The following is a 13,207-nucleotide window of genomic DNA, read 5'->3' as shown; positions in this document are numbered from 1 at the left end:
ATTCCATGAAATGTAATATATCCAAAAAGAACAGGAAGACGAGGCTATAAGTCTCCTCTGCAAATTAATGCTTTACGTGTAAGTAAATTCTTAATTATCTTATATCACTGCAGCTCCATTTTACATGTTCCCTTCCTGATTTATTTAATAAAAAGAAAAAAGCATGACTTGAAATGCAGAGCAGTCCAATTCTCCTTTTCTTGCCGGCTGATGTCACAGTTTCCAAATTTCATTCTGCATCCTTAAAAATACAGCTAAAATTGTGCTTTAGGAAAGCATCATTAAGTATCTCTTCTCCCAAACAAATGTCATATTAACTTAAGTATTCAGATATACACCAGCCAACAGTCTTATTTAAATTTTAAATTATTAAATTAAAAGTTTGTAATCTTCAGATTTTTTTATTTCTGTTCCTCTGTTAGATTAATCCAATTTTTTATTGTGGTGGCACTGCTATTCATATTTTAATACCCTTTCTGTATCTACTGCAAAGCTACTGTTGTAGCCTAAACTTCTCCCCATCACATTAATGGTACTAATGACATTCCATTTGTTAAATATCAAGAGAAAAAAATGTTTGCTCATGCTCAGATTACAGATTCAGTCATCTGTTACATAATATACATTCTGTACAATTTATTAAGCAAAACACCTACCATTGCTGGCAGTCATGATTTGCAGCAGTCCAGTGATGCTTCCTAATCTGAAAGAGACTGCACAATACACGCTTGTGTGCAGTCTCTCATCAACTTAAAAACCAGTTCACCCTCCTCCCCCGAAGTCCTAGTTCAAGCAGCTAGTGCTATACAGTTCGAAAATGAAAGCTGCTTATGCAGATAAAGAAGACTTGCTCTGTACAGCACGATCATCTCCCTCTCTGGTATAGGAAAAGAAGATGGTAGAAATATAGCATTTCTACACAAACCCTTATTTGAAAACCTTTATCCCAAAAGCTGCCTTTAGCAACCTAAAGGATTTCCATTTTGAATTAGTATGTGTGCTTCTCAGCAGAGTATTTATTGGAATGCCTGCTTAATTCAAGCAGACACGCTCATTCAGAAGCAGTACCTTTTTGTGTCCCATTTCTGTCTTCATTTAAGTAGAATGTGATGACTTTTGTAATTTTTGGATTGACACATTCATGACACATTCAGTAACTTGTGTTTGTAAAATCAATTGTTTTCCCCCCAAAATAGGAATGTTTCTATTGACTTTTATGCACATTGCACTATTCATCTCTCAGAACTTCAAATAAACACTATTCATTTTTGACAAGATCCAAATAAAGCGCATAAACTCCCTCAGCTTAATAATGCCAAATGCCAAATAATTTTTGCCTTGAGATTCCTTATAATATTATTAACTACTATTATCTAATTCATTCTGGGTGGAGATGATAGCCTAACATAATGAGAAAGCATCTATTTGGAGCCCCTGCTTTTATTTCAGTGTTTTAAAAAACCCTGGTGGGAATCATCTTCTCTGCACTGACCTGTATAATCTAATTTCTTTTTCATATTGGCTGCCAAGTGTTGCTATGGTGAAGAAATTAGCCATATTTGTCTTATTTATTTATACTTTTATTTGTTTATCATCCCTCTTTTTCTTAAATAGGCTGTTGGGAGGCCTTTCACACACATCTTAAAAAGCAGGTTTTGCTCGTTCTTTTGGAAAATGACTTGTAACTAATCTGCACAGCTACCTCAAAATATGATCTTTGATGAACCAGCCACACAGATATTTCCATGTTTATCCAAAGTAGATCAATACAGAAAGAAAGAAATACACAGTTGAGACCATCATTTGTGACTTAAAAAATTCAATAAACTGGACTGTAGCTCCTGATAGCTATAATGCTTTTGCTGACCGGTTAGCCAAACTATAATAAACCAGACCTCTTATTCATATACAGAAGAAAACTGATTCCTCCCCACCCACAAGTAGTTAAAAAAGCCATACACACTAAGGAATGCTACATGAACACATCACTTGATCCAAATTCTCATTCTCAGTTTTACAATCCAGTCTATGAAGTTGGAATGAACCGGAATATATTATTCCTTTCAATGCTAATTTGAGAAAAGTATTTCATACTTCAGCTACTCCATATATGGAACTGTAGCTTTAAATGGTACGATTTATTGATTTTTGAGAAAATACGAACCACTGTTTCCAGATTTGGGGAGCATGACCAGGAATGATCAGCATCCGTTATTGTTAATTTGCATGTCTGTTGCCATGGCTTTCCTTACACTACCCCCTGAAAGAAATGCTATAAAAGAGTTTTCAAATTTGATTATAAAAATCAAAACCAGAAAAATAAGTGCTAACTTAAATGCCATTATTGGATAATATGCAAGGTGTTTCTATCACCTCATTTAACATCCAGAAATAGATTTCTACTGAAACTACAGCAAAGGCTGAGCAGAAAAAAAATTAGCTGAGATCCTGAATCCAACAATTTGAAGATCTCTCTCACTCTCACACATACACATAAGCACCTATGTGAATAGACAGACTATTAAGAATCAGCAAGAAATCCAGCATGCAGTTTAGCACCATTTTCTGCTATAAAAAACTGAAAAACCCTCCCGTAACCTAGCAACTATGGTATAGCAGCAATATGAAATCCTTCTTCCTGTTACATAAAGTAAAGCCTGCTTCACATCACCATTTCTATCTAACAACTGGCATTTTATTTATATTGCTGTAAAAATGTAAAGCTATTCTTCATAGTAATCATAAAGCCGGTATCTTATTTTCTATTGACCAAGGCCTACAATAAAATGGAAAAGGAAAAGAAATCTCATACTTAAAAACTGGTCAGTTCATCTAATCCAGGCTTGTCCAACCTGCGGCCCAAGGGCCGCATGCGGCCCAGGTCACCTTGTAATGCGGCCCAGTGCCCACCCCAACCTTTGTGCCAGAGCCAGTGAGGAGGAGGAGGAGAAGCAGCCGCGAGGCAGGGCGAGGCGAGCGCCAGGCCAAGCAGCAACAGAAAAAGCAGGCGCCGTCAGAGCGCCACCTCCTGCTGTTGCCACCACTGCCATCGCCGCCGCTTCTGCCCCCGCCGCTTCTGCCCCCACTGCCACTTCTGCCCCTGCCGTCGCTGCCGCTCCTGCCCCGCCACCTCCGCTTCTGCCCCCGCCACCACTGCTGCTTCTGCCCCCGCCGCCATTGCCCCCGCCGCTGCTTCTGCCCCGCCGCTGCTGCTGCTTCTGCCTTCCAGTCCTGCCTCATCCAGCCGGGCCATTTGCAGGAGGAGAGGTAGGCGCGAGGCAGGCGAGCTTTCTCCCCCTCAAAATTTGGCGGAAAATAAACCATGATAAAAAAACGTGATAAAAAACTGTGATAAAAATAAATAATTTTTAATAAATAATTAATAATAAAAACATCTCACTAACTTCATTTCCAAATAAATTTAATATGTTAACTATGTTTTCTATGGTTTTTTTGGATGATCAGGTATTGTTACTGTTATTTTATTTTATGTGCGGCCCAAACCAAATTTTCATCTTCTAATGTGGCCCAGGGAAGGTGAAAGGTTGGACACCCCTGATCTAATCTAAGAGCAAACAATGATTTAGACTATGATCTTTAATACATGAAGGTCAATAATATCATGTAAATAAAACAAATATGAGAATTCCAAAGAGGAACAAAGATCAAGTTTTCGCGCTTTTAAATGCTATTTATTAGAAACATTTTCAACACAGTATAACCTTTTTTTGGGGGAAAGATAACAATTCAACAGTCAAAATTTAGAACTCCTGAATATGAACCAAGATTTTAGCAACATTTAAGCAACAGTCACCCAATGTACATGGGTATACACACATCTTTTTTCTAATTTTAAAGGCAACTGAAAAGCTCTTTCCTTTAATGAAATTAAGGTGTTAAATTAGCAAGAATGAGATGGAATCATCCAGTTGTTAGCAATCCTAGCTAGCATAGGCAATACTATACTGAAGGATGTTTCCCCTACTCCTGTTCTGAGACTTATAGCATGTATTTAGCCAAAGAAAATCCAGATGGATACAACTAAGTCTAAAGAGATACACTAAAAGATAGATAAATAAACATTTAAAACAGTAATGCAACAAAGCCTCCATTCAAATAACCTAAGGGGCAGGCGGTCACTGAAGATATTTTCTTTAAAATACTATTCCTTGGATCTAGCTGTTCTATTAGGCATTTCAGCATTTTAAAGAATGAGAAGGCCCAAATAACTGATTAGCATTAGCATCCAAGTCCTCTTGGATTTCTGTTCAAAGAGGGCTTTTGCACAACATCATCTTGTGTGACAATTGTGAACTTTTCTGCAACGGGAGGCATTACTTACTGCCATTCATCCCTTAATCATCTCTGGATGAAATTACTGCTATGACCTGTAATAGGCCTGTCCTTGAAGAGCATTCAGAGAAATTACAATTGGTCCATTACTCATATTGATGTAGTTATGTGTGTGCCTTGTGGCGCTCATGTTACATCTTGTCACCTTCAAGACCTATATAGTTTACATAGTTGGGTATCTGCTAGATGGCTTTCTCCAAATAACACTTGCCTGTTTAGTAAGATGTAATTGAGTTGGCTGTTTATATGTTCCTTTGACCAGAGGCCATCATCTTCAAGTGTCCGAAAAGCATACTTTTTCAGTCACTGCTTCCTTCTATGGAGCAGTACAGGTGAAACTCAAAAAAATTAGAATATCATGCAAAAGCTCAGTTATTTCAGTAATGCAACTTAAAAGGTGACACTAATATATGAGATAGACTCATTACATGCAAAGCAAGATAGTTCAAGCCGTGATGTGTCATAATTCAGATGATTATGGCTTACAGCTCATGAAAACCGCAAATCCACAATCTCAGAAAACTAGAATATTGTGAAAAGGTTCAATATTCTAGGCTCAAAGTGTCCCACTCTAATCAGCTAATTAAGCCATAGCACTTGCAAAGGGTTCCTCAGCCTTTAAATGGTCTCTCAGTCTGGTTCAGTAGGAATCACAATCATGGGAAAGACTGCTGACCTGACAGTTGTGCAGCAAACCATCATTGACCCCGTCTATAAGGAGGGAAAACCTCAAAAGGTAATTGCAAAAGAAGTTGGATGTTCCCAAAGTGCTGTATCAAAGCACATTAACAGAAAGTTATGTGGAAGGGAAAAGTGTGGAAGAAAAAGGTGCGCAAGCAGCAGGGATGACCGCAGCCTGGAGAGGATTGTCAGGAAAAGACCATTCAAAAGTGTTGGGGACTTTCACAAGGAGTGGACTGAGGCTGGAGTCAGTGCATCAAGAGCCACCACACAGATGGATCCTGGACATGGGCTTCAAATGTCGTATTCCTCTTGTCAAGCCGCTCCTGAACAACAAACAACCTCAGAAGCGTCTTACCTGGGCTAAAGAAAAACAGACCTGGTCTGTTGCTCAGTGGTCCAAAGTCCTCTTTTCTGATGAGAGCAATTTTTGCATCTCATTTGGAAAGCAAGGACCCAGAGTCTGGAGGAAGAATGGAGAGGCACACACTGCAAGGTGCTTGAAGTCCAGTGTGAAGTTTCCACAGTCTGTGTTGATTTGGGGAGCCATGTCATCTGCTGGTGTTGGTCCACTGTGCTTCATTAAGTCCAGGGTCAACGCAGCCGTCTACCAGGAGATTTTGGAACACTTCATGCTTCCTTCTGCAGATGAGCTTTATGGGGATGCTGAAGCTTCATTTTCCAGCAGGACTTGGCACCTGCCCACACTGCCAAAAGCACCAAAACCTGGTTCAATGACCGTAGGATTAATGTGCTTGATTGGCCAGCAAACTCGCCTGACCTGAACCTCATAGAGAATCTATGGGGCATTGCCAAGAGAAAGACGAGAGACATGAGACCGAACAATGCAGAAGAGCTGAAGGCCGCTATTGAAGCATCCTGGTCTTCCATAACACCTCAGCAGTGCCACAAGCTGATAGCTTCCATGCCACACCGCATTGAGGCAGTAATTGCTGCAAAAGGGGCCCAAACCAAGCATTGAGTACAGTATGCATGCTTATACTTTTCAGAGGTCCGATATTGGTCTATGTACAATCCTTGTTTTATTGATTGCATGTAATATTCTAATTTTCTGAGATTGTGGATTTGGGGTTTTCATGAGCTGTAAGCCATCATCACCTCAATTATGACAAATCACGGCTTGAACTATCTTGCTTTGCATGTAATGAGTCTATCTCATATATTAGTTTCACCTTTTAAGTTGCATTACTGAAATAAATGAACTTTTGCACAATATTCTAATTTTTTGAGTTTCACCTGTATTCCACCTCCCAAGAGATCTGAATATCTCCCTCCCTTTCTGATCTTCAGAAAATTTGTGAAGTTTTATTTATTTTATTTTATTTTCTTCTTCTCCCAATTTTATGTTATTACCAGTTATGTCTTCCAATATTATGTTACTACTAGTATTATAATGTATGATTTGTTTTTAAATTAGCTTTTTATTGTTTTTAATCCCAATTACATATTAGGACTTGTATGCCACAGATAGTGAACTGACTAGAGCAGCTCTAAGCCATGTAAATAACAAATATTGCCTTTCTATTCAGTTGAATCTGGGGACTATTTTTTCCTTATCCCAATTTCTACACAATTCTTTATTACACACCGATCACACATAAATCAATTAATCAGCTTTGTTTTATAAAAATGTCTCTCTATATACAATGAAATGCTTCCCCCCCCCACCGCCAAGAAAAAGTGATATGCCAAAGTAGAAAAGCATGATGCTCATAGTTTAAGGAACAAAAGAAAATTTAAAACAATCTTAAAGACACTACATCATTGATTTAATCTTATTTGAAGAAAATCCTACTACTCACCACCAGCTCCCTGAATCATGGTGCCTGATTTCTGGACCTCATCAAATTTTGTAAATATGATGTTCAACCTGGTTTGAAAACGAATGAATAATGATTTTGGCAGTACTTAAATGACATCCAAATAAGGCACATTTCTGCCTCTAATTTTAAGTCCTTTTTTTAATTAAATGTAAATGATAAATGAAAACAAAAAAGAGATTAAAATGTTTAAAGAATAGGGAATTTCAAACTTGTACATAATTTGAACTGTATTCCTCATTCATTACCCTGAGAAAATTTAGTCCACTATTCAATCTTTTAATTTACTGAAACAAAAGATACAAGTAGTCCTCAACTTATGATTGGTCATTTATAGTGATGGACAATGAAATCCAAAAAAGCTACTTAGGACCAAAAGCTCCAACATCTGGGACTCCCCCTCTGTGGTGACATGATCACATTTTAGTCTCACATTCACAGTAGCAATTTATGGCCTTTTTGTGGAAGTTGGTGTTTACTTTCCAGCAAAAAATGTTCTAGAATGAATAATGGATTCACTTTACGACTTCTATTTTTGCTTAAAGACTGCTACAATAAGGTTATAAAATTGGGTCTAGTCATGTGGTGACCTCCTTGAAAATCATCACAACTTACCACCAAAATTGTGGACTCAACTGTACATTGAAGACTACCTATACATCATTTTCCAGGAACATAACACAAACAAAATGCCACTATTTCAGAACATGTTTTATTTTATTCTCCTTATTTTCATGATAGTATCATAACTGAGAGTTGTCTTAACAAATCCTTACAGTAATCTGATTTTTTTAAGAAAAAAAGTGGACCTAACAAATGAACAAAAGCTCAGAAAGAGAAGTTTTTCACTCACCGAGACTGTGGCAATCCCTTTTTGCTGAGATCAGCTCTTACACGTTCACCTACATGTCTGTAGATTTCTACAAGGCTATTTATTGCTGCATCACGAACCTAATCATTAAAAAATAACAAAGGAAAATATTGTTACATATTGCGGTTTATGATCTATTTATGTTTAAAAATAGCTATACTTAATTTTAAGGCTTTAGAGATCACAACAGGTTCATCTTCATTTAGTTTCCTTGAAATGACCATAGTTAGCATAAATCAGTATTCTCAACAACATCCAGGCAAGAAATCATAATTAAATGAAAACGCAAATTTTCAAAGTTCTTCTGAAGGAACCCATGATTCTTAAAAGCTTAGTGTAATTCATGCTAATAGCCTGTCTTGCTATATCATACCTTACTGGGAAATAATTTCTATACAGGTAGTTCATGACTAATGACCGGCCACTTAATCACTATTCAAAATTACAACAAACCCACCAGGAGACTACTTACAAGTGAAATTCAAAAAATTGGAATATTGTGAAAAAGTTCATTTATTTCAGTAATGCAACTTAAAAGGTGACACTAATATATGAGGTAGACTCATTACATGCAAAGCAAGATAGTTCAAGCCATGATGTGGCATAATTGAGATGATTATGGCTTACAGCTCATGAAAACCCCAAATCCACAATCTCAAGATTATTGAGAATATTATTACAATATTGTGAAAAGGTTCAATATTCTAGGCTCAAAGTATCCCACTCTAATCAGCTAATTAAGCCATAGCACTTGCAAAGGGTTCCTCAGCCTTTAAATCAGGGGTGTCCAACCTTGGCAACTTTAAGAATTGTGGAGTTGAAGTCCACAAGTCTTAAAGTTGCCAAGGTTGGACACCCCTGCTTTAAATGGTCTCTCAGTCTGGTTCAGTAGGAATCACAATCATGGGAAAGACTGCTGACCTGACAGTTGTGCAGCAAACCATCATTGACCCCGTCTATAAGGAGGGAAAACCTCAAAAGGTAATTGCAAAAGAAGTTGGATGTTCCCAAAGTGCTGTATCAAAGCACATTAATAGAAAGTTATGTGGAAGGGAAAAGTGTGGAAGAAAAAGGTGCACAAGCAACGGGGATGACCGCAGCCTGGAGAGGATTGTCAGGAAAAGACCATTCAAAAGTGTTGGGGACTTTCACAAGGAGTGGACTGAGGCTGGAGTCAGTGCATCAAGAGCCACCACACATAGATGGATCCTGGACATGGGCTTCAAATGTTGTATTCCTCTTGTCAAGTCGCTCCTGAACAACAAACAACCTCAGAAGCGTCTTACCTGGGCTAAAGAAAAACAGACCTGGTCTGTTGCTCAGTGGTCCAAAGTCCTCTTTTCTGATGAGAGCAACTTTTGCATCTCATTTGGAAACCAAGGACCCAGAGTCTGGAGGAAGAATGGAGAGGCACACACTGCAAGGTGCTTGAAGTCCAGTGTGAAGTTTCCAGAGTCTGTGTTGATTTGGGGAGCCATGTCATCTGCTGGTGTTGGTCCACTGTGCTTCATTAAGTCCACGGTCAACGCAGCCGTCTACCAGGAGATTTTGGAGCACTTCATGCTTCCTTCCATAGATGAGCTTTATGGGGATGCTGACTTCATTTTCCAGCAGGACTTGGCACCTGCCCACACTGCCAAAAGCACCAAAACCTGGTTCAATAACCATGGGATTACTGTGCTTGATTGGCCAGCAAACTCGCCTGACCTGAACCCCATAGAGAATCTATGGGGCATTGCCAAGAGAAAGATGAGAGACATGAGACCGAACAATGCAGAAGAGCTGAATTCCCCTATTGAAGCATCCTGGTCTTCTATAACACCTCAGCAGTGCCACAGGCTGATAGCTTTCATGCCATGCTGCATTGAGGCAGTAATTGCTGCAAAAGGAGGCCAAACCAAGTACAGAGTACATATGCATGCTTCTACTTTTCAGAGGTCCGATATTGTTCTATGTACAATCCTTGTTTTATTGATTGCATGTAATATTATAATTTTCTGAGATTGTGGATTTGGGGTTTTCATGAGCTGTAAGCCATCATCATCTCAATTATGACAAATCACGGCTTGAACTATCTTGCTTTGCATGTAATGAGTCTATCTCATATATTAGCTTCACCTTTTAAGGTGCATTACTGAAATAAATGAACTTTTGCACAATATTCTAATTTTTCGAGTTTCACCTGTATGACCCAGATTTGAACTTCTGACATTTCAGCTCTGCCTGTTTTCACATTAAAAATCTTTGGGAACCGGGCAAAATGTTGCATTTATGTGTGTTTTCAGCATCCTGTGATCATGCAATCATGTTTTATGGCACTTTTGCTGATAATGGCATTTACTTCTGGTTTTCAGCAAAAGCATGCCCAAAAAACTGTATTATTTACTTAAGAACTAATGCAGATGCTTTACAACTATTGTGCTCACTTAATGACCATTGCAAAAAAGTCATAAAATCAGTTTGGTCATATAATCAGCCTGCTTCATGACCATTACAATTTACAACCTTGATAGTCAGACTCCATTACAGTTTAAGTCGCAGATCACAAAACCTAGATTATTTTGTAAGAAATCCTCCTTCTAAGGCATTGATATACTACAATTCCTGCACTTTAAGGGGCAATATAGAGTTATGTTCCCTTCTGAATAAACCATTTCAACCATATTGTGATTCATATTCGAAGTATGTAATGATACAGGTCTCACGCTCATCCTCATTTTCTGTAAGAGTTGTGTTGACAGAAATAGCGCTTAATTAAAAGGTTCTTGGGAGAGGACTAAGGATCCCTCATTTCAGCTCTGAGCTACGAATATTTTCTTTATTTTATAGCTCTTAATTATTTATACCAAAGGGAAGAGAACAAAATATACTTTACAGATCTATTTCTATATCCATCTATTGATCTCAGCTCTTACGGATAACTTACACAAAGACCCACTTTTCATATTACGTAAACATATACTTAAAATTACTTCTATAAGTAGGATCAAATTCCTATACAGGTAGTCCTCAACTTATAACAGTTTATTTAGTGACTGTTCAAAGTTACAATGGCACTGAAAAAAGTGACATGACCATTTTTCAGAGTTACAACCTTTATAGCATCCCCATGATCATATGATCAAAATTCAGGTGCTTAACAATTGGTTCATACTTAGACCATTGTTGTGTTCTAAGGTAATGTGATCACCTTTTGCAACTTTTTGACAAGCAAAGTCAATGGGAAAACCTGATTTACTTAAGAACTGGGTTTCTAATTTATCAACTGCAGTGATTCACTTCAACAACTGTGGCAAGAAAAGTTGTAAAATGGGGCAAAACTCACTTAACAAATGTCTCACTTAACAACAGAAATGTTGGGCTCAATTGTGGTCGTAAGACAAGGACTACCTGTAGTCCTCTCTCCTCCTCCACTTCTTCCTTTCTCTTGGTAGTAAGGTTCTTCTTGACACCACCCTTACATAGAAGCAGGTTTATTCATACAACTGAACTAGAAACAATGTTTTAAAAGCAGTTGCAAATAATTTTAAACAAGTTAATTATAGACCTGATAGGTCTGCATATTTAGGCAGCCAAGGTTTGCTTTGAATTCCAATCTCAAGTATAGCAAACAGATCATAAGCTGTGTATATATTTGGTGTAGAGTTAAACTGGAAATAAAAAGGGAGGGGAACGCTTATGATTTGAGTTTTTACTGGAATTTATTTCTGCATGTACATTTCCTGCTTACCTGAGAACCAGATTATAGTGGTTCTTCCCACTACCATTTCCACATATCACCTTTCCCATCTACAAGGGTAATAGCTGCATTCTTACAGAAAAAAAAACTGCTAAAACAAGCCAATTGGCTTTAGACACCATGGCCAATTATCCAATTAAAGAAAACTTCATTGAGTAATAGATGTATTTGTATATTTCAACATAATTTTCTCCTTGTTTTTCAATAATGTCCATTCATAAAAGTCATTATTTTAACCAATTATTAAGTCAATCACAACTGGATGGGTTCACACAACACAGAAAATCACAGTCTACTATTTACCATCTATGGATTATTTTTCCTTCCATCTCCCAGTAGGCAAAACAGGTAACAATGATTAAAACAGAAAGTACAGAAAGTTCCAGAATGAAAGTTAAAATCAAAATAAAATTAATTAACAAATAAGAGTCAGTCTGCTAATGGTAGAAAGTAAGTGGAAAGAATAAATGAATGAGTGAACAAGTAGATAAGCGAGTGGTTGGTGGAAAAGATAGCCCTTTATAATTTTCTAAATCTAATGATAGTAGACACCAAACTCAACTCCCAAAAATAGTTCACTCCATGCCAGAAGGACTTTTTCTGTGTGGTAGATAAACAAATCATGGCAAATATAAGATGCCACAAGACATTTTGCAATGTGTTCCTGCAGAAAACTCATCTGGTAACTCTATGGTAATTTGTATGTGTACACAATTAACTATCTGACTTTCAGTCCAGTCTCTAGGACGATCGATCACATTTCAACCTTCCAGCCCTATACAAATATAAATATAAAACAAAAATGCAGAGATTAGTACTTTAATAAAAAAGGACCCCGACTTCCGGTTTGAAGGGCTTCGGTGACAGACAGAAATCTGTGATCGTGCGTGGTTTCTGTCTGGGCTCGCCGCTGGAGTGCCCCAAGCCGGCTGGTTTTGGGGCTACGCCACCCCGTAGAGGTGGTGAAGAGGGGAGAGACCGCTAGCAGGGTTGAGGAGAGCCACATCTCTCCTCCTCATCTGGCCATTACTCCCTTTCCCAAAGGCGGTTGCAGCGGTGGTCAGAAATGGCCACCACAAAGGAGAACTCGACTGGAAAAGAATGTGCAGGAGGAAGATAAGAAATGAAAGTTTTGGCTGACCGGGTTAAATTGTAAAAGCAACAACCAAGGTATCCTGGAATTTAAACTTACAAAAAATAACATCGCTTCCAAAGAAGAGTCGGAAGCAGTGAAGGAAAGTGAAAAGAGAAAGGTTTGGCTTTCTTCTTCTTCTCTCTCCTTCCCTATACTGACAACTAAGAGACTTAAATAAGAAATCGGAAAAATCCGCTTTGACATCAATAGGCATTTTGAAAATAAAACAAAATGCCAAAGGGATAATAAAGATTTCTGGACATTAAAATTTTTCTTTTTCATAAGCAGGAAGAGAGAGAAAAAGAATAAGGGCAGGATCTGGAAGAGGGAGGAGACTGCCTGGAATTAAAAAGAATCTACAGTAAAACTTCAACAAGACTTCTAAAAGATACATTTTAACTGAAACTTTGCAACTAAATAGTAACCCCAGGAAGAGAAACTGAAAAAAAAGAGCAAAAAGAAACAGCTTGGCGCAGTATTTGGATTATTTGGTGATCTTTGGATTCTTGGTTATTATATTTGAATGACTAAAATAAATTGACTAAAATCAATTTATACAATGGCACTTCTGGATGAATTGAAATGGA

General features: G+C 37.9%; 1 protein-coding gene across 16 annotated transcripts in view; it reads right to left on the bottom strand.

Annotated features, from left to right (window-relative positions):
- The window catches only part of CLASP1 (cytoplasmic linker associated protein 1), a 238,772-nt gene that overhangs the window by 118,003 nt on the left and 107,562 nt on the right, over positions 1-13,207 (bottom strand). For 15 of the 16 annotated variants that reach the window (XM_087920438.1, XM_087920446.1, XM_087920440.1 and 12 more), the window contains exons 1-2: positions 7,729-7,834; positions 6,858-6,925 (exon numbers count right to left, since the gene is read on the bottom strand). The exons of the other annotated variant lie outside the window; for it this stretch is intronic. In XM_087920438.1, coding sequence (XP_087776564.1) covers positions 6,858-6,876 — 19 coding nt within the window. In that variant the 5' untranslated portion in view covers positions 6,877-6,925; positions 7,729-7,834. Of the gene's footprint in view, positions 1-6,857; positions 6,926-7,728; positions 7,835-13,207 lie in introns of those variants that run through there. 16 annotated transcript variants of the gene reach the window in all.

Source organism: Pseudonaja textilis, chromosome 1 (genome assembly GCF_049901715.1).
Source record: "Pseudonaja textilis isolate UNSWEBS1 chromosome 1, rPseTex1.2, whole genome shotgun sequence".
In the NCBI taxonomy this organism is placed as follows: Eukaryota; Metazoa; Chordata; class Lepidosauria; order Squamata; family Elapidae; genus Pseudonaja; species Pseudonaja textilis.
Note: the sequence above shows the minus strand (reverse complement) of the source record. Positions and strands in the feature narration are given on the sequence as shown.